Genomic DNA, 26438 nt, shown 5'->3' with positions numbered 1-26438 from the left:
TTTTTTGGCCGGAGTTGGACTCAAGTTTTTATTTTTTGACATTACACCCCCAGCAATCATCATGCTCTTGACCTAATCAAGAAAGGTTATAAAACAACATGGGTTTCACAAATATCTAAAAAAAAGTTTGGCCTCTCGCAATCACGCTATGAGATGCTACATGGATATTCATCATAAAAAGATACCAGCTAAAAAAATTATTAAAACTGCAATATTTTAGCATCACTTACAATTTAAAATATAGTACTTATTATCCTCAGGCCAAATTAGAAATACATTTATTACAGCTAACAAATTTTAGCAGTAAACTCATTACAGGATTGAAATTTCAAGCTGTATTACCCATGCAATATCTAAAGTTTGCAATCTATGGAAATCTATTTTGCCAAAAATTATAATATAACCTTTGCTAATTGCTTCATACACTTTTTGTGGAATTGAGTGCTTCCCTCACTTGACCTTGTTAGATTTTGTACCGTTTCTTTGGACATGACATCCCTTGTGTAGAGGTCTTTGAAGACGCTTGCCAAGATGTGGGATACATCCTTGAATAAAAAACTACTAGTAAAATAATGAAAATATTGAACACTATTTTTAATCGAACTTTAAGGTTTCAGATAAGCATCAAATTAACAATTAAAACAGATGTAGAACTTGTAAAGTTTCTGGTCACACCTGAGAGCGTTCAGAAGAAGGCCTGGGAATAAACATAGGTGGTTCATGTTGTGATATGTCAGGGGAAAGTAGTCGCTTTGGTGTTCCAGGAGGCATCACCTCATGAATAGCAGCTTCCATGGTGGTTTTAAGTTCGTTCAAAGTAGTCTAAACAGCTGAAGAGATGTAGAAAGAACAACTATTAATAAAGTTTCCATAATATAGTAACAGAAATAAAAAACAAATTCAATGTGGTTGCAAATAAACAACAGGTTGTGTACGTCTGGCGTTGTAAATTACGAATTTGAAGGTAATAAATTTCATGCTTTTACACTTTAAAATTAGTGTTGTATATGTACATTATTCAAAATATATTTTGAAAGTTGTCCCAGAAAAACAAGTAAATGGCATTTATAACAGACTTTGAGACAGTTAAAAAGTTAAGTTAACATGCCTAAACTTCTTTAGGTTTAATAAACAAAACATTTATCATTAAATATGTCTGTTGTGCGAAATTGGAATGTCAAATATGATTATAAAAATAGAGATGTTTGTCGTAAATTTAATTCATTTTAAAGAACCTCTTACTACCGCAAAGTAAGGTAGGCCTAAACATTTTGGGTTGTGAGCTAAATTTCAATTTCAGTAATTTAACAAAGAGTAGCATATAGTGGAAAAAATGTTATTGGTTTTATGCAACTATGCATGCCAGAGTACGTATTATGGCGCTGGTCTAGAATCCTACCACAGTTATGAAATCAAGGCACAGAATTTGAGTTAGGGTGCGAGTTAGCGTTTGGGTGTGGGTGGGTGAAGTATTATAATATTCTTTATTTAATACTATTACTTGACCCACCCTAACCCAAACGCTAACCCGCGCCCTAACCCAAATAATGTTTGTTGTGGTAGGATTCTAGACCAGCGCCAAACATGCATTTTTTTTTGTATATTACCTCTCTATAAATTTGGATAATTTTAGAAGTAAACCACAAAAAATGTCGGAAACCGAAATTTGCTTACCAATGTACTATACTAAACTTAATTTTTTACACATTACCTAACTTTTCAAGCTAAAAACGATTTTAAACGGTATTAATTCTATTACTAATATTTACCTTAAGTTTCTGACGTTCCAACTCCTTACGACAAGCTTCTGTAGTTGATATTGGAAACGCTGGTAATCGGCCGTGCCGAAAATACCAAATCTTCAATAAAAACAATATATTTGAATTAAATCAAATATTATATTACTTCAAAGTACATTTGGCAACATCGAACAGTTTTTTTTTTACTTAACTCCCTTACTTTTTATAAATGCCGTATATTATCAAATATTTAGACATGTTGCTATACCAACAATGGACGCCATCTTTGTTATTGAAACAGTAGCTTTAAGAGAAAGGTATTTGGTTATATAATAACGAAAGGTAAAATGCCACTGTTTTTATCAATGCGTAAAACCCCAAGTGCTTTTATCTTAGGACTATCTTATCAACTTAAAATATGGCCTACCAAGCATATTTACTACGCTATGGTGTAATGCGTGTTGATAATTATTGAACAAGCACAAAGTTGAGACTAGAATCTGACGCTAAGGAAACCAAACAGATATTAATTTATCATTGCAGGTATTACGCCATTAAAATAGGTCATTAGAAGTATAACACCAGACTTAAGATATTGTTTTTAAATTAAACAGAAAGCTGTTTAACAATGTCAATACAGGTAACAATGGCCCGGTTGTTGTTGACTTAACTTGACTACACTTACAAAACAAAATTGTTAATATAACCAATTTTTTGGTATGAGAGGTATAAAACAGGTGAACAACAAACTTTCAAATAGTTTGCTCTTGTGTGAACAGTATTTTTTTTAATTGGCAAGGCCTCCTCTGCAGACTCCATATTTTATATGGTACTGTTAAAAACATGATAGTTAATATTACATAAAACTTTTGATAAAAGCGGGATATGTAATACTGCCATCCTGTGTAGTCTATCGACTTTTACTAATTAGCACATATATTTTACAGTTACCTAACATTAAACAAATTTAATTTCTGACTTTACTTTAGTGATTTTCGTAAATATACAATGAAAACTGCAACTACCCCAGCATTAGTAGTAACACAGCCAACAGACAGTTCATCATTTATTCCTCCAGATAAGGTAAGATTTATTGTAATTTCAATATTTTGGTTAAACACTGTACAGAAATGTTCCATCCCAAGGCAAATACAACATGTGGTATGATAAAAAGTATTTTTTATACAGCTTCCTGGAAATCATTTTAGATTTGCAATATGGCACCAGCTTCATAAAAACAAAATCAAAGGAAATGAGCTGCATTCTCCTCGAATTCGCAAGGGTAAAAAAGCAGAATATGGATAGTATGTTTGATAACAACAAACCAAGCTATAGTGCCAAGTTTACCTTTTTGATACTTATCTAAGCATATTTGTGTTTAGGTCCTGATATATCTAGTAGCAGCAGTAGTAGCAGCAGCAGTTCAAGTAGCAGTGACAGTGATGCTGAAAAAGGAAGGAAACATGGAAAACCAAAAATCAGACATGATTATAAAAACAAAAAAGAGAATTGGTCTGAAGCAAAGGTTAAAAATTATGAAACTATTTTATGCTCATCAATTTTTATATTGGACATTTGCTAAATAAAAATACATATATATTGTATTAAAAAAATAATCAAAAAAAAATGTTATACATAATTGCAGATTGTAAACTTTTCGTATCAAGATCTCGGTCATGATTATCAGGTTAAGAATTTTACACGAGTTCTTCGATTGCTGAAGAACTGTGTTCAACTACATCTATTTGACAATTCTCTGAGTAATTTAAAATCTGTTAACCTACCTAAGTGCCACATGCTCAACTTGGGAAAGAACCACTTCAAGACTTTTAAGGTTTGTTTATTTTGTCCTTTTAGGGTTTGTTATTTATTTTTTTTAATAGTTGTTTGTTGCATAATTTATTCTTATTATTTGGTTTGCAATGTTTAGAATCTTCCGAACGCGTCTGAAGTTTTACATTTGAACCTTAGTGAAAACAAAATATCCACACTAGAAGGTGCTGAACGGTTTACAAATCTTAAAACTTTACATTTGTCACTGAATCCAATTCAGTTTACAGCTGATTATCGAAGCAGGTTTGAAATTGACATTATATATTTATTTCATTTTTATTTGTTCCAAAATACTTGAAAATCACAGTACAGTTATTTAGTATAGTGTTTAGTTAAATCAAGTAACACCTACAATTTTGGCGAAAACTTGTTTTCAAAGACACATACAACAACAGCGGAAAAATTAATGTTGTAGTGAAAGCGACATGTCTCTTTGTTTTCAGGACTTTTTCAAGATTCCCCAACCTTGAGTACTTGGATGGCATTCCATTAACAGGTGATGATCATCCCGAGTTATTTCAAAGCGAATCATGTACAATTGCCTGACCACAACACTCTAGAATTTTTATCACATAAGAACAATTCAATTATCACTTTTTAAAAGTTCTGTTAACTATGTTATGTATATTAGGAGAACAATTATTGATGTTTATGTATGGCAGGTGTAGCCAACTTATGTTTGATTAGGATCGACTGAAATATTTTTTAGAGACTCTCAATCAATTGGTTCGGTAAAAAGTCACACAAACCACCTATTAAACATTTTAAGCGTTAATTACATTCCAAGCCAGCGATGGAGGTTAATTGGTTACATCAACAAATGCTTTATTAGGCTTGTTCAGACAAAAATTAGTCATTTTAACGTTCCACTTGTTTGCAACTGCTACTGTAATGATGTAACACATATATAGACGTGTTGGCTACCCCTGCTGTAAGGGACATGCAGAATAGTGTTGTTGATATTTTGTAATTTAATTCTATAGCAGTTTGTATTGCAATATCATAGAGATCACAATATCTAATCATTTTTACACACTGCTTTGTTGTTTGTTGTAATAACAATATCGCCGTACACCTTATCGTGGTTTGTAGAAGGCAAAAAGAAACTTGTTTATTTTAAGGTGTACTTAAAGCTTATAGCTAAACTATAAACTAAAACTGGATTTAATTTTCTACTTTTGTGTAACTAAAAAGTATTGAGTGGCCATCCTTCATATAAAATAATGAACAGCATAAATTATTATGTTATTTTATGAGGAATGTAATTCAAATATAAACTTTCACATTGCACTGACTATGGTATCACAGAATACAACAAATCAAAAATTAAAATAAAATGTATATAGAGATTGCAACCATTAACCCTAAAAGGAGTATTTGCATGTAAACATTGAAATGCACAAATATAACAAACAAGTTTCACTAAATTTAAATCACATAGCAACAGTACAAATGCTGTTTGGGTGAACTGTCTTGAAAACTGGAATGTGCAAAACATTTCGTATCGACAGTAACAATTAGACTACAGGAATTCAGCCGATAAAAAAGGTGTTGTATAACACAGCACAGGTGTACAACGTAACGTTTAGTACGCACAATAACAATTTGACAACAGGAATTCAGCACATAAAAAGGTTTTGTCAGTACTCCTGTTATCCTTTTAGATTACAGGTTAACCATAAGTTGCAAAGACTAAAAAACACTGACTTTAAAAAAAATGCAGGCATAACTGTGGAAAATAGACACTTCTCTGCTACAAAACCTTACTTAACAAACAAAGGCCCAAATTTTTCACAGTTTTTAGATGAACATAAACTTAGCAGTATTTTGAGCTTTTACCAATATAAATTAGCATCACACTTAAAAAACAACGAAACACGAGTCTTCAGCACAATTAACTATAAAAAACATGAAATACTATGTTTTACAGCAAAAAATTACAACACTATGATCATATGTTTTACACATGTAAATGTATGCTAAAAAATAAAGGGCCTAGTTACATATTTAAAAGAAAATGACTATGAACATCTAAACCAATGCATGTGAGCTTAATCTGTAAAAACAAAACATACTAAAATACTGCAACCTGTTTGCAAAACTAAACACTTTAAACACGTTGTCAGTTTTCCTAAAGTAAGATTAATAAATGGCAACATTTGATCTAGATAATACATGATTGGTGAGAAGGATACACCATAACAAAAAAATGATAAAGTAGTCTTAAAGCTAATACCTAGTTTTAACAAACAACACATGAAACCAAACCGGTGATTCCATTGCAACTTTGTTGCGAATCCTAAAACCGGAGATTTTATGCTGTGGATGGCATTCAAGGTTTCCTTGAGAATCTGCACTGGTGCATAGAAAATAACTTGAAGTGTGGTTAGCTTGAGTCTCTAAAACTGCACAAGATTTGCAATACCTAGAAACACAATATATAAATAGTTGCTAAGATATGATGTACTATCTACAAATCCATTAGACTGGTAAGCCATAAAAGTATTAGCTCAGGCGTGTCCAACTCAAACATGCCGGCGTGCCAATTTTTATCTTATAACTTCTTCCCGTGCCAAAGTTTCGTAACCGAACCGGTTCTTTTTAATCATAAAATCGCTTTTTTACCAAAAATAAGAACGTTTATTTAAACTTGAAACAAAAATATCTAGTAGAAATGCGCACCACTACATCAAAGTGTCTCTCGGTGAGCTGACTTTTGTTTCTTCACACCAAGCTATATAATATTATGTGAATGCTAGCCTCCAGACAGTATAATGTTACTATATCAAAAGTATATTGTGAACTAACAATGGCAATTGGCTAAATAACAAATTGAGCTTTTTTGGCAATTGGCTAAATAACAATTTTAGTATTTTTTTGGGAGGGCTTGTGTCCCATTTTTTACTAGGTCGCATGCCAGCCGCTTGTTGGACACCCATGTATTAGCTGTTCTGAAGCCATCTGGTATACTAAGTTTCAGTGATGTTTTATTATATTAAAGTTCTATCAAATGGCTTGCATAAAATCAGTAGGATATCAATTGTATTAAAATGCTTCTGACAATAAAATAAAAAACACATAAAAAGTTTACCATACAAGTTTTGATCAAATTTTAATTCAAATAACCAAAAATTAAACAAAAATATTTCATACCTTCTTTTATCCGTAAATCCATTTCCGGTTTTAACAAGAATCTTTTCAACATCAACTAACTTTTCAAATTGAATGGAAAGATGGTCATTTAAAGAAGATTGAGAAACAAGAAAGTGGCTGTTCATGCCTCCACTGTCTTTGTAAAGTAGTTCAGCGTTGCTGTTATCCTCTGCTTTAAAAGTTGTGCTAACCTATAAAAGCAGGCTATAGCATTGCTGCAGTTTATAAAAAATCTTTTTTAAAAACAGGAATACTGTCATAATAATATTAGGTTGCAGTAAAGCCTAGAGCAAATTCTGTTTTAATTTAACATTTGGTTCATAATAATAATTAAAATTTCAGATAGACTAATATGCCGCTTGTACTTGTATTTCAGTATTAATAAATTTGGAACATTATATAGTGTTTTCTTAAAGCAAACAAATTTCTAGATAGATTGGCTGCTAATTTTTTAACTTTCATATTTGACCTTTTTTTTTAACTTTCATATATTTGTTCATAGAGTTGCATGATTAAACAGGTAGATAAAGATAATTCATTTAAATTATTACGATGGGTATATAACAAAATCAATATTGGTATTAGGTAATAGTTGGCAAAAACATAAAACACAGTTTGCGGCATTGATTCAAAAAGTAATATTAGTCAAAATCTAATCACACTATTAAAACCCAGAACTATAAATTTTAAATATACTCTTAAAAGTATTAGTTGGAGGAAAATATTTATCAACTATACTTCTTATTGGTTAAATCAGCGCTTCTCAACCAGTGTGGCGCACTGGTGCGCCATGGAAGGTAACAGGTGCGCCGCTAGCAAAATGAAAAAAAATTAATAAATAAAACGTATATATATATTTTTTACTTTTGTATTAAGCTTAGCTCATTAATTTCACAGTACTTAAAGTAGAAAACATAATAAGAATTACAAAGCAGCAATATCTAAATCAGATAATCTATGATACCATAGTAATAAGACCACCAACATAATAACGCCAAATTTCCAGTAATAACCACAACAGAATAATATCTTAAATAGTTTAGATAAGGCCTAAACATGTCGAAATAAGTCCAAAATTAATCTGAATAAGACTTAAATAAACAAAATAAAGCCTAAGACTGTAGGGCAGTGCTTCTCAACCTAAGGGTTGTTTGATTTGGTTGAGTCGCCGACCGCAGTAGCTCACATGTTTATATCAACTAAGATTGGTTCTGAGAAAGATTTTTCAATTTGGAAATTAAGGAAGCAATACAAATAATGTCTTAAAATATTTTTTAAAATTCGAAATTTTTTATGCTAATGCATATTTTTTGTTCGCTTACAAGAAGCTATAGTTTTTATTTTGCTTACAAGATAAAACAATTTGGTCGCCAAAGCTTAATTGTCATACTTACGCTTATAATTTGGGTCGCTGCGAAAAAAGGTTGAGAAGCACTGCTGTAGGGAAAGGGTATAGGATGATTGGGGGCCACCTGTCTGAAATTGGCCGTTTGCTGTCGATAATTGGGCGCCGCTATTTTGTCACGGTTTTTTGCACCTGTTTTGGCTTATGGGTGATGTTAGCAATTTGGTTAGGGTAGAAAATATTAGAAAAGTTAGTAATAGTTATGGGTTGGATTTGGGATTAAACAAAAGGTTGTATAGGCCTTATTTGGGCCATTTAGGTCTGATTTCCATTTCGTCATTATTAAGACTATTAGGTATTAGTCCTATTTACGCCTTATTCCTAACTGTCTTTTATTCCGAAGTTAATATTGTTCCAATTTTGGTCTAAAGGCTGGAGTCCCTTTAAAAATTTGCAACTAAAAAGCCTATATAATGAAAAATTGCAAGCAATTTAAAACAAATACCGGTACACCTCACAAATTTCGCACTCGCAAGGTGCGCCACCACGTTTTCATATGTCTCTAGGTGCGCCCCCAAGTAAAAAACGTTGAGAAACACTGGGTTAAATCATATACTTTATGATGATGGTGCTGTTTGATCTATTTAAAGTTTTAGCCAATAATAATTAGGCCAAATCAAAACCCTTGTTTGTTTAAACTTAAACGTGGCACAACTGTGGATATCAACAAGCAAGTATTGTTTACAAACCTGGGCATCTACATTATGATGAGGATTTGAAAGTGGCGATTGAAAGGAAAACTTTTGGTCTTCAATCAACTGAGCCTTTCCAGTTAATGAGGACCTTTTACCTTAATTAAACAAGATAAAAGACTGATCTCACCAAGGAACATATTTGCATGTTTAAGGACAAAATGCTGTATCATTTAAGTATGCACCCGATGTCTCCCGAAAGGCTTGCCGAAACAGTCACTACACAAATTGAGCTATACAGGTGCAAAGCTGTAAAGTTTCTCAATGTAATAGGATCATGCACCTTGAGCTAACATGAAACCAAACCGCTATATTTTGTCTCTTGTTTGCACCTGGGTTAAGACCCAGGGTATTTTTCTCTGTAGTTTGAGGTTTTTTCTTTTGTGTTAATGTGTACAGAATAACAAAATACACAATTCACACCACTAATTTAAAACTTCTTACTCTTAAGAAATGCAATTGTGCACCACTTTTTTATCTACTGAGTTAGGCTGTCTGCATTAAAATTGTTCTCTCAAAAAGTGGTTGAAGTTTAACTGTTGTGAGCATTTTAGGGTATTCCTTTTTATGAAATGATAGTTACACCGCACAAAACTATTCTCTATAAGCACATTTTTATCACATGTTTTGTATGCTATAGACAAAATTGTGTTTTACCTCATTCAAAGCGTAAAGTACAGATGCTGCAATAATCGTAACACTAGGGATGCTTAAAGTAGAATCCCAAGGTATTCTAGAATAGTAGGTTTCTAATCTAGAATAATGAATCCCGAATATTGAATCCTAATGATTTTTTTATTTAATTATTTGACTTTTATTTTTTGTAGGGATTATTCAAAATATGCGCCTTAGTGACAAAACAGCAACTAATCGCAAAGCCATTTACTAACATGTATAATGTTATCGAAAGATAATCTTACAAATAATTAACTTTTCTTAACTACTTCCATTTGAAGAAGTTGTTTAAATCGTTTTGCATAACCGCAAAAAAACAAAACATAAAACATAATATTCACACCAGGTTGTTGATCAAACTTTTATGCCCATATAAATAAGTGCAGTTTCACAAATTCAGTGGGTTCATCAGACATAGTTGTGTTTTAGTTTTACTTCTACAAACTGATCTGTTGAAGCAGTCAAAACATTATATTGCCAGGAATACAAAGAGACCACTGCCAGTACTGTGTTACCGTTACCTAGCAATTATGCTGTGGTGTATACTTGCTTAATATTGGCCTAAAGTTGATCTTGAATCCTGTAGCATACTTTGCGCATTGTATGATAGAATCCTACATTGTAACCATAGGCACCAAACTTTCAAAATGCTTACTTATAACACCAACAACATTAATGTCCATTGATAAAATGATTTTTTGCTTAGACATAAATTTCGTCCTAACAAATTGTTCTTCTAGTAAAGTTTATGCCCATTTGTTCTGGCAAAAAAATGACAAGATAGTGGCAATCTACTATGCTCATAATAAAGAAATGTCTGTCGCTAAACAAAAAACTTTCCAAATACGATTATTTATTCTCAATAGGCAATTGTGACAACATAAATCTTGCTGACAAAGTCATAGACTAGAGCAGGGTTCACCTTTTTTCCTTGTGACATGCTTGAAGACTTAACAAGCGAGTTTATTGGCCATACCAACATTAGGCTGTAACTCCACAATTTTTTATTACATGGGTGTTGTATGTTGCCTTATCTTTATAAAACAGCATGCCCAATGATATAAACCGGAATATAAAAGGAACCCTTTAAAATTGTAACTTTTCATGAGTGAGATTACGTTTGGCGCAATGGCAACCTTTGATGGAGCACCAGGACGCCAAAGCAAATCAGTTAAGAAGGTCGTAGACCTTAAGCTATGCAATTCCATGTAAAATGAGGATGTAAATTTAGTGATCTAATGGAAAGCATTTTTATGTTAATCAATAATGAGAATTTTTTTCATGGGTGGTGTCCATTTTATTCCTAACCTTCTTTTCATAAAATTTATTGAACCACAGAATTTTTGTGCAACGAAAATGGGCCACTAAAGAAAAAAGGTTGAGAACCACTGCATTGGAGATTGATAGATTGGCTGCTTCCTTCATCAATATAATTATAATAGAAAATATTGTTGTCTTACCAATATGCTGAAATAATCCCAATCGATACTGTGGTCTCATTTCCGCCACTACTCTGTCACAAGTATCCACATTCATACTTGGGTTACAAGAAACCAAGCGTATATAATCAAACATGAGCCAATCAATTGGCTTTTCTCCAAAGAAAGTCATGAGATATGAAGTCCTGTAGAAAAGTGACATAAAAAGGGCCTAGCTCAAGAGTTTAGACGATTCCATCAGTATTGGTGTTTTTATTCTTGATTTTAAAATAAGTAATTTTTATTCTTGATTTTAAAATAAGCACAGTTAATCTTTGTGAGAAACAGAACACAAAAAAATTACTAACAAAGTAAAAAGACACAAAAATAATATCACTACGCAGTATTTTCTACTAACCATTTGGGAATGGTGGAAGAACGAAAAAGTTTTCCAATGGAATTAAACATAGACAATGAGAGAAAAACATAGTCATCGTTTTCTTTGACTGTGGAAAAACTTTTCACTGACTCAAAATACCTTCCAAAAAACAGTCTCAATTAACGACAGTAAAGCATTGGAATATAAATTTGCAAACAGCTTTTATCTACCCTTTCAAGGCAAGAACATCATCTTCCAACATTAGGTAATATTTAGCCATGTTTCTGCATATGAACATGAGATAGGCTGTATCCAGAACCTCTTTTGATCTCCATTTTGTTCGATCTTGCGAGTCCCCAAGTGTTTCAGGAAGAGCATCAAACGCAGGATAAAAGTTTTCAGGAGGAGTAATCGCTTGCAATAAACCGCTATCAACTTCACTAGTAAATGCTTTGTACAGTTTTCTGGTAATAATTTTTAAAAGTCAATTAAAAAACAAAGCAACAAAATATACACGACATTGTTTCATATAGTACATGTTGTTAAACACCTACTGTAACCGATGTTCGGTGTAATTTCTGTCACTCTCTGCAATAAAAACGACAATTGCAATTTGGTCCTCATTCACAGGATATACTTGGCTGAAAAGGCTTTGTAGTGTTTCAATTAAATAGTCAGCAGCTTCTCGTTTAACAGAGGGTATACCAATCACTATATTAACAGGTTTCCTTCGCCCTTCTCCAAGAACAAAACTGGGTGTAAAGTTTTTCTGCAAAGCAAAACAATTGTGGAAAATTTTGTTCATCAAAGCTTAAAATGTTGTTTTATATATTGATGTTTTTTTAAAGTTGTGTCCTCTGATAATTCTTTATGGGCCGAACAAGTGGAAAAAAAATACAAAATGGTTCAAAACAGAATTAAATACAATTGCATATCCATGTATTGCTATTGCATAACTAATGAATCTTTGCATAATAGATGGAATATATTAAGATTTTAAAGCCCAATAACCCTTTGAATCAAAACATGACCAATTCCCCCTCAATACTTACATGAAATAGAAATGGACTTTCATCCATGTTGTCCAATTTTTGTGGATATGAACCAGAATGTTTTGTTTTATCAAACGATCTATAAGTGGCACCAGCAGGAAGGCTTTTATTCATAAAACTCTGTAGAGTATGTAAATAATAAATCCATTTTTAGGTTTCGCATGTAACAGCTGAATAACATTCAAGTTAGTTTGAAAATCAAACATATTTATCAATATTGTGGACCAGTGATCAGCAAACTTTTTTGTCTAGGCCCAAAATATTCCTATAAGAGCTATTGAAGAAGGCACCCTTGATGAAACCACAATGACATCACAACAATTGCTGTTACAGTTCAATTTAACCCCAAATTGGATAGAGTTTATGAGTCACAAGACACAGCATGTCAAAGTAGCATAGAGCCTTTGGCGAAAGAAATTTCTTTAAAACAGATAAAAGTTTTACTAAAGCAAAAAAAAGGTTGTTAGACAGTTAAATTTAGCTAAATGTATAGTTTAGGCCCGGAGGTATGACATGGTGGTCTCACTGTAGTGCAACAATGAGCAAACATAAAAACTCCTAGTCACAGAACATCATAAAACTGAACTAATTTTAAATAGCTCTCAGCCCACCAAAAATTGATAAAAAGCTACACATTTAGGCCGCAGCCCACAGTTTGCTGACCAGTGGTATAGACTTCCAACTAGGTGTGTAACTCTTAATTTATATTATAGCAAACCACCTTCCATTGTAAAGTCAACATAACTCTATTGTTGTTTTTTTTACTTTTTGCAAACAAATATAAAATTTTGTATGAACTGAAAAACTATTTGCAAGTTCTAAAGATGGGTTACAAATTCAAGAACACAAACCAGATTGAAATCTTTGTGTAGTCCTTTGAACTGACTGAAAACATGCTGCACCTCATCATGGACAACCATAGCAAGTTTATTGGGTTTTACAGCTTCTCGTACAGTGAATGCAATGTTTGTGTTAATCACCAATGATACCAAAGTTAACGAACACAATCCAAGAAATATCAACTGAATAAAAATATTGGAAAATTAAGGGTTTGTTTTAAATCTTAAAATATTACAAATGTTTCATACCCAAAGTTACCATTATGAGGCAATTAAATTATTTGTTATAAAAAAATGCTTCTATGTGTCCTATCATTATTTACACTCTATGGCCATCATTATGTTGGAAAACCAAATGCAACTGGCAAGGTTTTAAGATTAAGATTTGCCTAAATCACTAACAATACACGCTTTTGCAACATCAGAATTTTACAAGGGCATGAGAAAGGGTAAAAAGTCCTTCGTATTCAATGGTTAGTAAAGAACTATTGAAACGAAATGAAATAAAAAGGCTGGTCCAATCACTAAAGAAAACAGGGTGGGACGAGAAATTTTGCTGATACATTTGACAAGTGTTATTTATTTCCTGATCAGTGCTAGTTACCCCCATTGGCAAAGGCATTTTTTTTCTCAATATGAAGGTCCCTGAAAGGTATGCCTGAAGAACACAAATTTAAAACTTATATTAAAAATAGCTTCCTATGCTCAAACATTTTCCTACTAATATCAACAGGGAATCTTCAGAATATTTTACTCCAAGCTAAAGTATTATTAAAAGGCATACCTTCATCTGTGAAATCGCTGCCATCTGATGAAACACCACGATCGAAGCAAATCCCATAAAAGAAGATGAATACAATCTAAGTTGTTTTTTACATTACCAGATGTTTGTACAAATCACTTAAAAATTGGGCCTTAGAAATTTCTAGAATGTTGACAGAATGTGGTTATTTGGACGCATAAAGTAAATGTAAACAGTACAACAAAAAGCTACTGACATTTAACCAATAGAAAATGTTAAAAAGTAAAAAAAAGATATAAGGTCATCACTTTGATGATTTTATGTCCTAAAACTTCTTTAAACAGTATATAATTTGGATGTTGAAAATGAATAGAGTCAGGGTTTTTTTTAAGGTTTGGTTTGGGTGACCGCTAAGTAGTTTTAAGAGACCGCGAGTGTTTCATTTAAATACCAAAAAGTTGCAAGTCCAAAGTTTGGGAAACCGCTGGAGAAATTTGGGAGACCGTTTCGGTCCCCCAAAACACCTTAAAAACAACACTGAATAGAGTTATTCGAAACGTTCAAAATGATACCTACTTCTGTATGGGCTTTGATATTCTTTTTACGTCTTACTACAAACTTCAACCATTATGCTCCTAAGTATATACTTTGTACTGGGTATTATCTTATGTGACATAAAACTGTATTTGTGACTAGGTTTGCTAGTAGTATTATATGGCTTGTGCATTTGTCGTTTTGTGATCAACACAGGTTCCATTTTTTGAGCTAGCAGAGATTTTTTTACTTTAAAAGGTAATTTACTAAAAAAAAAATTTCATTTTAAACTAATGATAAAAAAGCTCCCCAACACCTAAGCAAACTTTATTTCAAAACCCTAAAAAAAATTAATATATTTAATCAATTTCGCATTTAAGATTAAATAAATGATATGCCTTTATGATCAGTCTCATAAAACAAGGTGAAAGATAAAATATGCACTTAATCACACTGATGATTTATGCAAATGCACTAAAATTTTATTGGAACTGGGCAAAATATTAAGCGTTACAAATAATCAGAGTCATCAAAGTCGCAATCAAGATAATTTTAGACAAAGTCCACTTCGAGATGAGCCATTAACATAAAAATAAACATAAATCTGGTATACTCCACGAAGTATGAGCAATAACCAAACAAAAATCCCCACAATAGTGTACTAGCTTAAGGTAGCAATATGTTTTATTATATTGATCCACTGAGTTATGTGATAAATATGTGTCATGTCTTTACAGCATCTGTCGCACATACTTATGGAAATTTAAATTGATGACTTGCGTTGCAGTGTTGTAATGACTTAAGTAATTGACCTGACTAAAGTCACTGATTTTAAGTGACTTAACTCTAGTCTTTCGACAAAAATGACTTGGCTTGACCCAAGTCTTTTGGACAAATGACTTGACTTGGACTTAGTCATTTTGTCAAATATATTGAGAATAAATAAAGTTATTTTCAGTAAACGTTATGGCGCTGGTCTATAGAGTCCAAACACAGTTAAAAAGTTAGCGTTTGGATGGGTCTAGTGTTATTGTATTCATTAACCAACCCTGTCTCAAGCGCTAACCCGAATAATGTGCATTGTGGTAGGGTTCTAGACGAGCGCCTACTGTTGTGTTATGACTGGGCAAAGACATTTAAACTAAATAAACAATGTGGCCTAATGAAGCGAATCATGACGTAACAAATTTAACCTAATCGCTGGCTTTGAAGTTGGTGAAAATTTAATCTTCAATACCGTACCCGGAATGTTTTATTCACTGAATATTGTTTTTTTCATTAATTACGAAAATAGCATAACTTGACTAAAATACGATACGGTTATAGCGTCATGTTAAAGTGAACTGCTTTTTTGAAAGGTTCGGGTTCGGTTAAGGTTGAGGTTATTTCAAAATATTCGGTTTTAGTCCGAGTCGGCTTCTTAAAATCTTAAGAAAAACGGTTCACGTTGAGTTACGGTTGAGGAAAAATTGGCTCAAAGCCGGTCCATAAAATTCCGGTTCGGGTTCAGTTCGTCTCCCTGGTTTCGGGTTTGTTCCCGTGACTTACTATCGAGGTGCTCGATCATGAGGTTTTAAAACAAAGCCAGCCGATCGTAATCAAACATAACTTGGTCATACCATAGAGCACTTAGATACTAGAGGCGACACTCGTAAATATCGGCAGATCGGTCACGCTTGGATGAACCGGGTAAGATTCGACTATTTCCAATGTCGCTTGATACAGCAGTGGATAAAAAAAGGAACATGACACACTGTTGCATTCCGGGGTGTAATTATACAAACCGATCAAAGTTTGTTAGGTCTTTGTTTGCCATAGGAAGACCAGATTTGGCAAAACATGAAGAGGAAAAAGCGCACAGGACAAGCTTGCGTCATTTCATTTTGCAGTTTAGAGATCCTTGCCAAAATGACAAAATTAAACACATGTTACATAAGGAAACGTAGGTTGCTGTTTTTTCTGTATATAAGTGCTCGTTTTAAGAAAATGATAATATATTCAGGGCGGCGATTTGTGAAGCCCATTTTGAAAAAGAGAAAATTATTGCACATGCAACAAGAAAACGATTAGCGATTGGAGCACTTCCAACATTGCTCCTGCCTACAAAATCTCATTGCAATAAAGAAAAGGTAAGTTTTATAACGAAATATATTTTGTAAGTGCATCTGAATGTTGTAGTCTATAACTTTTAATTTTTTATTAATCTTAGTCAGCCAGAAAACCACCAACAGACAGACAGCCTTCTTCAGCTAAGATTAGGCACTCCAATTTAAATGACTTAGAATTAGCAAGCAAAAAAATTGGAAAAGCATTTAGAGGTAGGTAAATTTAAACCTCCCAAATATATAAGTTTATTTGCAGTATTATTTTAGGTAAATGGTCTTTTACAACACGACAGGAATGTTTTTTTATTGAACTTCATGAAAAAACTTACATTCATCCCAGTGTTAGGTTTGTGAGGTCCACTGAATTTGTAATTGTATATTACTTCACCGCATACTTAATTTATTTTAATGATTTTGTTCAGTGTCTGTATATCACCATCAATTGAAGTAAATTGGATTGCATATCATGGGTGGAGATTGGTTTCTCCCAAGCTGGACATTAAATATTCCACCCTAAATTCTTTCCTGGGTATGACATTTAACAGCGTATTATCTTAAAATAACTAAAGTTTTGAATGACACTTATTTGCAAACAACAATGTTACAACTTGTACAGTTAAGCTTGAAGAAATGAGCATATGCAAAGGTGTAAATCAGGCAACAAAAAATACATCTATACAAGTACTTCAATGGTGGGAAGAAAACCACTTGGCATCAGAAAAGATTATTAGATCTCCAAACTGTGATGTTTACGGTAAAACATTTGTTGTGTTCTTCTTACACTGTAAATATTTTTAGAATGTATTTATGTAGTAAAATTCGGGGAAAACTGCATTAACTGTATGAGGTATGATGTAAAGACAGCATATAACCGCAAATATGCAACAAAAACAGATGTGCCAGATGAAAGTTACGAGAATGGTGTAGTAGTGACTGAAGATCTTCATGCTGATATAGGGGTAAAACACTTCTGTGTTTCCTAAAATGATCTGTATCATTAAGATTTATAAAAGCATGAAATCAAACGTTAAATGATTTGTTAGGACTTAATTAAAAAAGAAGTGAGAGAAATGAATGCATGGCAAAAAATGTTTTTTGAAAACCAACACAACAATGCAAACCGAACAATAAATGGTCATCGATATCACCCTGATGTTATCAGATGGGCAATTGAACTTTATGCTCGATCTCCAGCTGCGTACAGACATCTATCAACGACTGGAGTACTTGTACTTCCATCAGCAAAGACTTTACGCCATTATAGGTATTTTTTCAAAAATTAAACTGTATAGTAGATACCATAATTGGTTTATTATTTTAGGATCTCTGGAACGGGTTCAGCTGGTATAAACAAACAAATATTTTTGGAACTAGCAAAGCTATCTAGACCTGTTGATGCATTCATTACTATTGATGAAATGAAAAGTACTTTTCTAAGTTTTGAGTTTTTTAAATCTTAAAAAGCTAATTTTTACTCATTTTGGCATGCAGTAAAGGAAAATTTGGTTTACCAGTATGGAAAATTGGTTGGATTTACAGATTATGGTCACAGAGCTTGTGAAGAAACTATAGCATCACATATCTGCAGTAAATATTTAGAATATTTTTTTGTCATTATGAATTAGTGAATAACATGTTTTTTATTATTATTTAGTGTTCTATGTGCGCTCTTTTAAAAAGGAAATTTCAATGCCACTTTCTTGGTGGCCTACAACAACAACTCCAGCATTCCAACTAGTGTCAATGTTTTGGGAAGCAGTTGGAATATGTGAAAAAGAAAATGTTCATGTTCATGCAGTAGTAGCAGATGGGGCAAGCATTAACCGGAAATTTTTTGAATTGATTAGTGGACGACAACCTGAACACAATAGCATATATTCAGCTCCAAATCCCTACAATGATGAGCCAATACTTCTTTGCAGTGATACAAGCCATCTCCTAAAGGTATGTAACAAATGCCAAAAGCAATGAGTATGTTAAATTGCAGCTAAAATACAACTATTTTTGTTTAGACTGCACGCAACTCGCTGTATGCCTCAAAAGCAGGTGGGAGAAAGTATATGCACAAAAATGGACATGACATACTGTGGACACATATACAATTGCTACACAAAATTGAAAAGAGTCGCCCTTTGCATAAAACTAAACTATCAGAAACAAATATGAATTTAAATTCTTATAATAAGGTTTGTTTTTAAAATTAGGCTGAAGATCAATTTTAATTTTATTTATGTTGCGCTAAAGAGGTTGTATCCTTTTAGATGCGAGTTTCATTTGCTAAAGAGGTTTTGAGTTGGTCAGTTGGCCAGGCACTTCTTCAGGATGTTAAAATATCCGAAGGAACATCAGAATTTGTTTTACTATTTGACAAGTGAGTATTTACTTTGTGTAATGATTTGTGGTTGACAGTATTATTAAATGTTTTTTTACAGGTGGTTTCAAATAGTGACATGCAATGCAAGGGATCCAATCCGTACAGTTGCAGATTCCAGACTTGTTTGGCTCCAAGACGTTTTTTTAAAATATCTATTAGATTGGAAAGTTTGTACTCCACTTAGTTATTGAGTATAATGATACAGTACTTCTAATAACATTAGGTACTTTTTGTAGGATGAAGTTAATAACAAACATCCTGGGGAACACAAGAGAATTTTGGCCAAACCTACTCTTGAGGGTCTATTTTTTACTACAAAAAATATTATTTTTTTGACTAAAAGGTTGTTATGCAATGGAATGGATTATGTGTGCTTGTGCATGTTGACTCAAGATGTTCTTGAAGCTTTTTTTGGAAATTTGGTAGGTAATTGTGTGTACAATTAAAATATATAATAAACGATGCAATTTTTTGTAGAGGGCTTACATGCGGCGCAATACCAACCCTGACATTTCCCAAGTTGGATATGGAGTATCTGCGCTTTCGCAACGCAAGTGTGTTAAAAAAATCAAGGGTGGGAACACTACTTATGGTAAACTCAATGCTTGGACATCAGTATGTGATGAACCTCTTCCCAAACACCAGAGATTAGAAAATAAATAAAATATTGCTGCATTTATTATATTCGAGTTACTAACACATAAAACGTACAATGTTGAAACAAATGCTTTATTTTTTGGGAACTTTAAGGTCCCCTCTTAAGCCACGTGTAAGTTTTGCTGACTGTTTCGTGTACTTTTGAAGTAAGTGTTTAGCAAAATTATGTCCAAGGACTTTAATAAAAAGATGCATTATATATCTTACTACTTCCTCTGTTTTTGTTTGACAAGTGTCGAATTTGGTACTTTGTGTTTCAACAAATCGATTGTAAAATGGGTCACTGTTCAGTTGTTTATAAATGTTAAAAAAATTAATATCTTTCACTTTATTAGCTATTTCTCTATTGTGCAAGTAGTAGACTCTCAAAAGTAGTCCTAACATTCTGGTAGAAGGGTAGAGTAACATACATCCAGGTTTTTGCATTGACATGGAAAACACTCCCTGAGGTGCATCTTGGCAAAATCCATTCAGAAGATCAGGGACTGCTTTTCCATATTTAACAAAAGCTTTTCGCATTACGTATCTACCAACATACTCCAAAATTTCTGAAATAAATTTGTACAATTTTAGCATCTACAGATAATAACACATGTGCAAAAAACCATACAACTTTACCTGTTTCACGTGTAGTAACACCTGCCACCGCGTGCTTTGCCTTTTCTTCTTGATTTACAATAATGGCATCGAAGATTTTGATCAAGAACTGAGCTGCAACAACTTGTTGCATTCCTAGAAAGTCGCATGCATTTTTGCAAACTTGCGCATATTTTTTGTACAGCAATTCTGGTTTGGGGTTAAGTATAAATTCCTCTATAGTTGATTGGATATACAATCTGCGGACATCAGTACATACGTCTGGTACATCTATCATTACATTTTTAGCCATTTTTGCAGCTATAGAATAAATTTTTTCCACTTCTTGAGGTGATACATCAGTTGTGGTAGCACCAGGATGACCTAAACATTTTGCACTGTTAGCCCCAATCTCTTGATCAATTTCGATGACAATCAGGTCAATTTCCTTCTCTAGGCACGTTACTTCTTCTGTATTCATCTTAAGGTATGTTTTGTATCCAAAAAAATAATTACCGGGGGTTGCTTTTTATTTATTAGAGAAAACTTTGAGAAAATTTTAAAACGTCCTATGCAATTACCAGCAAAATCAAGTAAAAATGGTCACGTGGCAACGCTTCATCCAAGCGTGACCAATCTGCAGAGGCTGGTCGAATAAAAAGGTGTCGCGATTCTTTATTTGTTTAATTTTTGCAAAACTAAAACTTTATTCCAAAGAATAAAGTTGTTTATTACCTTATTGTTTTAAAAAATATGTATTTTTTGCTAAACAAGAAAAGTTATGATTGATTTCACGCTTGAGTGAACAATCAGTTACCTCTCTAGTATTAGTGCTCTATGGTCATACCTACAGTCTATAATATGAGAATCTACTGCTTAGTCAATTTCTAAAATCTACCACCGAGATTTGAAACTGTGGGTGCAAACCACAATGAAATACTAATTAAGACGAATGACAAACGGCAAATCAGTACTTACATGTTTAGGACACTTACGTTCAATAATTTTACCTCCGTAAACGTACACAACTCCATAAGTGAACAGTAGCCTACTAAGAAGCTGGTTTTGTATAATACATCGACAGGCATTCGACGAACGAAATTGCACACGCGGCAGGAAGTTAACTGACAACATGAGTGATAGAGCCGGACAAACTGTAGCCTACACAGAATGAACAGGTTTTGTCCAGACCATATGGTGCAAGTTGCACGGGCCCGCCGTTTTTTTTTTTTTTATATTAACGTTGCGTAAACAAAATTGCGCTGGGCTCGATAGTGCAAAAAGGGTCATCGCTTGTAGTAAATATCAATCGGGGTAGGCTGTTATTATTCAATATAAAAGCTTATACTTTAGGTGCAATATGCAACATATGTCCTTCGAATTCATGGTCCCTAAACAGCATTTAATGTTTACGTTAGAAATCTAAAATTTCCACCCATACCCCGAACTTGCTTCTGCAATCCAGCGCACACACTTTTAGCAGAAATTACAGTAGCCTAATAAAATGGTAATATTTTTTACTAGAAATGCCTGCATGTATTGCTAATTTATTTCTAAGGTCAAAAAACGCCAAAAGGACAAATAAAAAAATATACAGCCAAACGCATTCTAAAAAGGAGAAATTCCTAGTCTTTGGCCGTCAAAAGGCTGGTCACCCTGGTCTGTAACTTTGTAATCTTTTGAAGCGTATGCTGGTAACAACAAAAAAATGATTTAGAATTGTTTCCTGATGTGGTCGTGTAAGTACATGAATTTTTCGTCGAAACTAAGCAGTCGTCGTTCTGTATATATATTTTTGAGTCGGGTGCGTTCCGTTCGACGACGTAAATATTGATTATTTCGCAAATGCGGACAGTGTAAGTATCGATTTTTGTGATTCAAATATTATTTACCGTAATAAATATATTTTGTCTCATTGTAGATATTCCACATTGTTAAGGGTTACTGTTCGTTCTAATCGTTGAAATCACAAATGTCAAGTTTCACAAGCATTCTTTTAACGGGGCTCACAATAAACCTTGCATTGTTGACTCACGTAGCCTACTAATACGTTTTGTAAGCATTGAAACACGAGCTCGAGTTGTATATTTCAAAAGGGGAGACATTGGCCATCGTGCTATCTAAACTCCACTAAATCAAACCGCCATTGCATTTCAAAGTGCATACTGTCAGGTCGCTTTTACATATATTCAACAATCAAAAAATTCAGCATATAGCTCGCTCTCAATAAAATATCTTGCAGCGCAGTAAATACACATCTCGCCAGTAAGGCGTGCCATTAGGGATTAACTGGTCAATCAACGCGCAGGTTGCACGGGAAAAGGAAACGGAAATGTACCAAAACGTTTTTACATGGACTTTTTTAATAACACATAAAACGAACACGTTAAAATAACAAAAACGGATGCTCGCTCTCTATACAGAGTCAGAAAAAGGCGTCAACGAGAGCGCCCTTATATCGAATTAACAATGGATTGCAAACAAATTAACTCAAGCCCACAGGGCCGGATTTACCAATAGGCTAGGCGCAGGCTGAAGCCTAGGGCCTCAACGTCCAGGGTCCTCGAAGTTCGGTTTCGAAGTTTGCAATTCTTTTAAAAACTTGAAAAGTTTAAACCCTACCTAAAATGTATTATATAAAGCTTTTCAGAGTAGAAAATTCTATACACAACTGGTTTCAACCACGTTGTAAAAAGTCATTACTACGTCGTTAATTGTATTATAATAAAGGCAATTATTACGCGCATTTTACTGAAAGCTTCTATGTTAAAGTACCGTAGTCTTCTCTGCAAAAACAGTATCCGTAGTTGACATGTTGCTGATTGAAATTTACCAATGTTATAGACTTATCTTTTTATAAGGTATTGCTAACCTGCGTTTAGATCAGCGGTCGGCAACCTACGGCCCGCGGGCCGGATCCTGCCCGCCGATGTAATTCATCCGGCCCACCGCTTCTTTGACAAATTCGACACAAGTCTATTATACATACTTTCTGACTATTATAACAACGTTATTGCAAAAATTTGAAGAATGTTCATTATATTTGCAGGTTGTTTACGTCTTGATGCTGCCTTTTCAATGTAGCGCAAAATGGGAAAAAGTATAAAAAACAAACAAACGCTTTTTTTCGCGATTTGAGCTAACACTTCACTGCCTCCTTAAATGTAATTAAACACGTTTAAGTGCAAAAAATATCCGAGGCCCGCCTGATTGACAGTTGTTCTAACATTTTAATAACACAATTCTCAGTTATCATTTTGTGCGGCCCGCAGAGACCTTTCTAAGTTTGGTTTGGCCCGCGACTACAAAAAGGCTGCCGACCCCTGGTTTAGATCAAGCAATAATCTTATCATAATTTTTTGAACCGCTTTTAATTAAAAATTTCCACTCGAAGAGCGTAAAAAGAACGAAGAGTTTAATGCACTCATATTTTTTTTTTAATGCTGTTTAGAGAGAAATTCTGAGCTCAAAATTAGGGAGAGGCCTCACAAATGGAATAGCCTAGTCCTAGGGCCTCTCATGGTCTAAATCCGGCCCTGCCTGTCCGCATTACCTAGCAAAGCCAAAAATGTGTGTTTACAGCACAATATGGACTATAGCCCCCTCAAAAAAACACAAGGCAAGAAAACCAAAAGTAAACCACAACAATTTCGGCGGTTTTCAACCTTATTGCATTAGGCATCTCGTTTGTAATTGTTCTGTGCCTTATGACCCGCGGATAACAAACAAGTGTCATAGCTCAAGGCTTAAAAAATCCTGTTTTTTATGTTAGTGAGATACTTGGCAATGCTTCTTTCGAAATAAATTTCGAATGCGCGGTTTGATATCTTTCTGCAGTTATAGTACGCAATTACAACAATGATACTACCTAGTCCTAATAAAATTATCTTAGTCAAAACGTATACATCTGTAGGAATTGGATCAAAGCCACTACAAATCAATCTGTAATGTGTTTATGCAACGTATACTTTCTATAGGACTGTTTTGACTCAAAATACATCAAACGCAAAAGCTTCTTTTCCTTTGCTTTGGCTGATGACTCAACTGTTTACGCTATTTTGCTTGCATTATGAAATTTAATAGACTTTAAAATTGTCGTGCTAAGAATGGCAAGTATTTCTGCAACCTGATAGCTGAATTAACAAAGATCCTATTTACTTTCGAAGGTTGTGCTATAATGTTGCACTCTGCGCGGTCAGTTGCAAGTAAACACAGTTAACTAATGAACAATAATATTCCCTTTTAAATTATCAGCCTGTGCCATTGTGGCAGATTGTTGTAGCGAACATAAGCCCTAAAAGCAAACACGTTTTTACAGCAGAGTTAAAGAAGCATGTTGTACGCCCTATGACTTTCCGTGTCGTGCGTCATAAACCGATTTCCCCCTCTTCCGCGTACATGCGGCTTTTCGCTATGACTAAATGTGATAAAAAGTTAGGGTAAACTAACGTCACGTATCGGTTAAGCATAACATAGCGGCTAGACTTAAGCTTTTCCTGAAACATTTGGAGAAGCTAACCACCATAGTAAAACTTTTTTAGTGGATGTGGCCAACATTTTGTTCGTCATTTTTGTTTTATTAAACGTTTTTTTTTTTTCAAAGACAGTATCGTCTTGAGCCTATGTTTATAATTGTACTGGTATCTAAATTCTATTCTAAACTTTTAGAATCACTTTAAGAGTCCAATTGTTAAAACGTCTAAACCAGCGGTTTCCAAATTGGGGTCCGCGGTCCAACTATACTGCAGTGATTCCCAAACTTTTTTTCTCGCGTACCATTTTGAGCTTTTGCACAGTATTCACGTACCACCTAAGTTACAACTGACTAGAATATCTCAAACTATAACTATTTTAGCAAATAGATAAGAAAATGAGTATGTGGCTGTATTAAAGTTTAACAAATGTCATGAAGACATAAAAGCCATAAATTATACAAAATACAGCAAATAGTTTTAATGCGATGGATGTTAGAGCCAGCGCACCTCCGTGTAATAGAGCAAACAGGTGTAATTGGAACTGAGATTCTCACAAAGACGTTTAAACAACCGAGTATTAAGGGCAGATGTTTTGACGAAAATTACTAGTTTGATCACTCGGTTAAAGCATGATAACATTTTTATACAAACACACATTGTGAAAGAGCTTCTCCATTGTGTTCAATAGCTATAAACCCGTACTTTATGTGACCCTGACTGTACTTTCATTTAGACATGTTCCTAAATTTTAACAAAATTTAGTTCTCTCGCTATTCCTCTATTTTAGAAGAAATTATAGTAGTTCAATAATAATATGATTTAAATACCAATATACAGAGGACAATACTACACTGTTGCTATCAGTTGGATTCATTATTAGTACATTATATACATATTAAACCCAGGGTTGCCAGTGGAAAAAATAAAAAAAGCCAAACTCACCTAAAAAAAAAGCCAAAAAAAGCCAAAACTACTACAAACTCTAACAAGCCTATGTTTTTCCCTAAATTAATAAAAATACAATAAATGATCATGCTTGTACATTGAATTTCTCGTATTGTGCCAATTTTTTGGCGCATTTTGTAAAATTTTATTGGTATTTTATCTCTTTTGTACATTTTTTTGTGGCAATTTTTCTCTTGTTGTGATAGTTTGATCTCTTCTTAACATAAAACTCATGAAATTTTGGAATTAAACAAAAAAAAGGCCTGAAAAAGCCAAATTTCATTTGGATTTTTTTTTAAAAGAAAAAATCCCAAGAGGTTTAAAAAAAGCCTATATTTTCAAATTTGGCTTTAAAAAATCCAAACTGGCAACCCTGATTAAACCAGCTAACAATTAGCGTTTTATTATCTCGAACAGATAAGTGTTACGTCATAAATGTACAAAACCAAAATTACTAAAACGACATGACAAATTACCCAATCTAAAAGTTTTAAAAGTTGAAGGTTTTCGCAAATTTACATGTATGCTAAAGTTAGTCACGTACCACCTGAAAGACTCTCGCGTACCACTGGTGGTACGCGTACCACAGTTTGGGAACCACTGAACTATAGTGTCCGTAGGCTACAGCTTTTCAGACGGTCCTCAACGAGAATTAGTCTTCAAGTTTTTAAACATTAGGCTTTAAAGAATGTTTTTAAATATTAGTCTATGTTTGGAACATTATTATCTGTCATAATTACCAGTCTTTCGTTATGATTTATTACTCGATAATATTGTGTGCTTCATGATGTCTCGTGTGTCTTATCATAAAGCATATGTTATGCTGTACTACCTGCTATCAGCGA

At 33.6% G+C, this 26438-nt stretch overlaps 3 protein-coding genes across 3 annotated transcripts in view; 1 reads left to right on the top strand and 2 right to left on the bottom strand.

The window, feature by feature from the left end:
- The window catches only part of LOC146163739 (deleted in lung and esophageal cancer protein 1-like), a 47787-nt gene extending 46982 nt beyond the window's left edge, over positions 1 to 805 (bottom strand). Inside the window, exons 1-2 of the mRNA XM_083383265.1 lie at positions 676 to 805; positions 405 to 545 (exon numbers count right to left, since the gene is read on the bottom strand). Coding sequence (XP_083239391.1) covers positions 405 to 545; positions 676 to 795 — 261 coding nt within the window. The 5' untranslated portion in view covers positions 796 to 805. The remainder of the gene's footprint in view (positions 1 to 404; positions 546 to 675) is intronic.
- Positions 806 to 2666: 1861 nt separating this feature from the next.
- Positions 2667 to 4860, top strand: LOC146163738 (uncharacterized). Its single transcript, XM_083381029.1, has 6 exons — positions 2667 to 2822; positions 2928 to 3021; positions 3122 to 3264; positions 3385 to 3573; positions 3670 to 3815; positions 4016 to 4860. The coding sequence occupies exons 1-6, from the start codon at positions 2748 to 2750 to the stop codon at positions 4116 to 4118; spliced, it is 750 nt and encodes a 249-aa protein (XP_083237155.1). The 5' UTR covers positions 2667 to 2747; the 3' UTR covers positions 4119 to 4860.
- Positions 4808 to 14105, bottom strand: LOC146163737 (alpha-1,3-mannosyl-glycoprotein 4-beta-N-acetylglucosaminyltransferase A-like). Its single transcript, XM_083381027.1, has 10 exons — positions 13970 to 14105; positions 13198 to 13368; positions 12347 to 12466; positions 11849 to 12063; positions 11525 to 11758; positions 11334 to 11453; positions 10958 to 11121; positions 8820 to 8920; positions 6726 to 6916; positions 4808 to 5997 (listed from the first exon to the last, which is right to left on the bottom strand). The coding sequence occupies exons 1-10, from the start codon at positions 14024 to 14026 to the stop codon at positions 5802 to 5804; spliced, it is 1569 nt and encodes a 522-aa protein (XP_083237153.1). The 5' UTR covers positions 14027 to 14105; the 3' UTR covers positions 4808 to 5801.
- Positions 14106 to 26438: the final 12333 nt, after the last annotated feature.

The sequence above is a fragment of the Ascidiella aspersa genome, chromosome 2 (genome assembly GCF_963924565.1).
Source record: "Ascidiella aspersa chromosome 2, kaAscAspe10.2, whole genome shotgun sequence".
Classification (NCBI taxonomy): domain Eukaryota; kingdom Metazoa; phylum Chordata; class Ascidiacea; order Phlebobranchia; family Ascidiidae; genus Ascidiella; species Ascidiella aspersa.
Note: the sequence above shows the minus strand (reverse complement) of the source record. Positions and strands in the feature narration are given on the sequence as shown.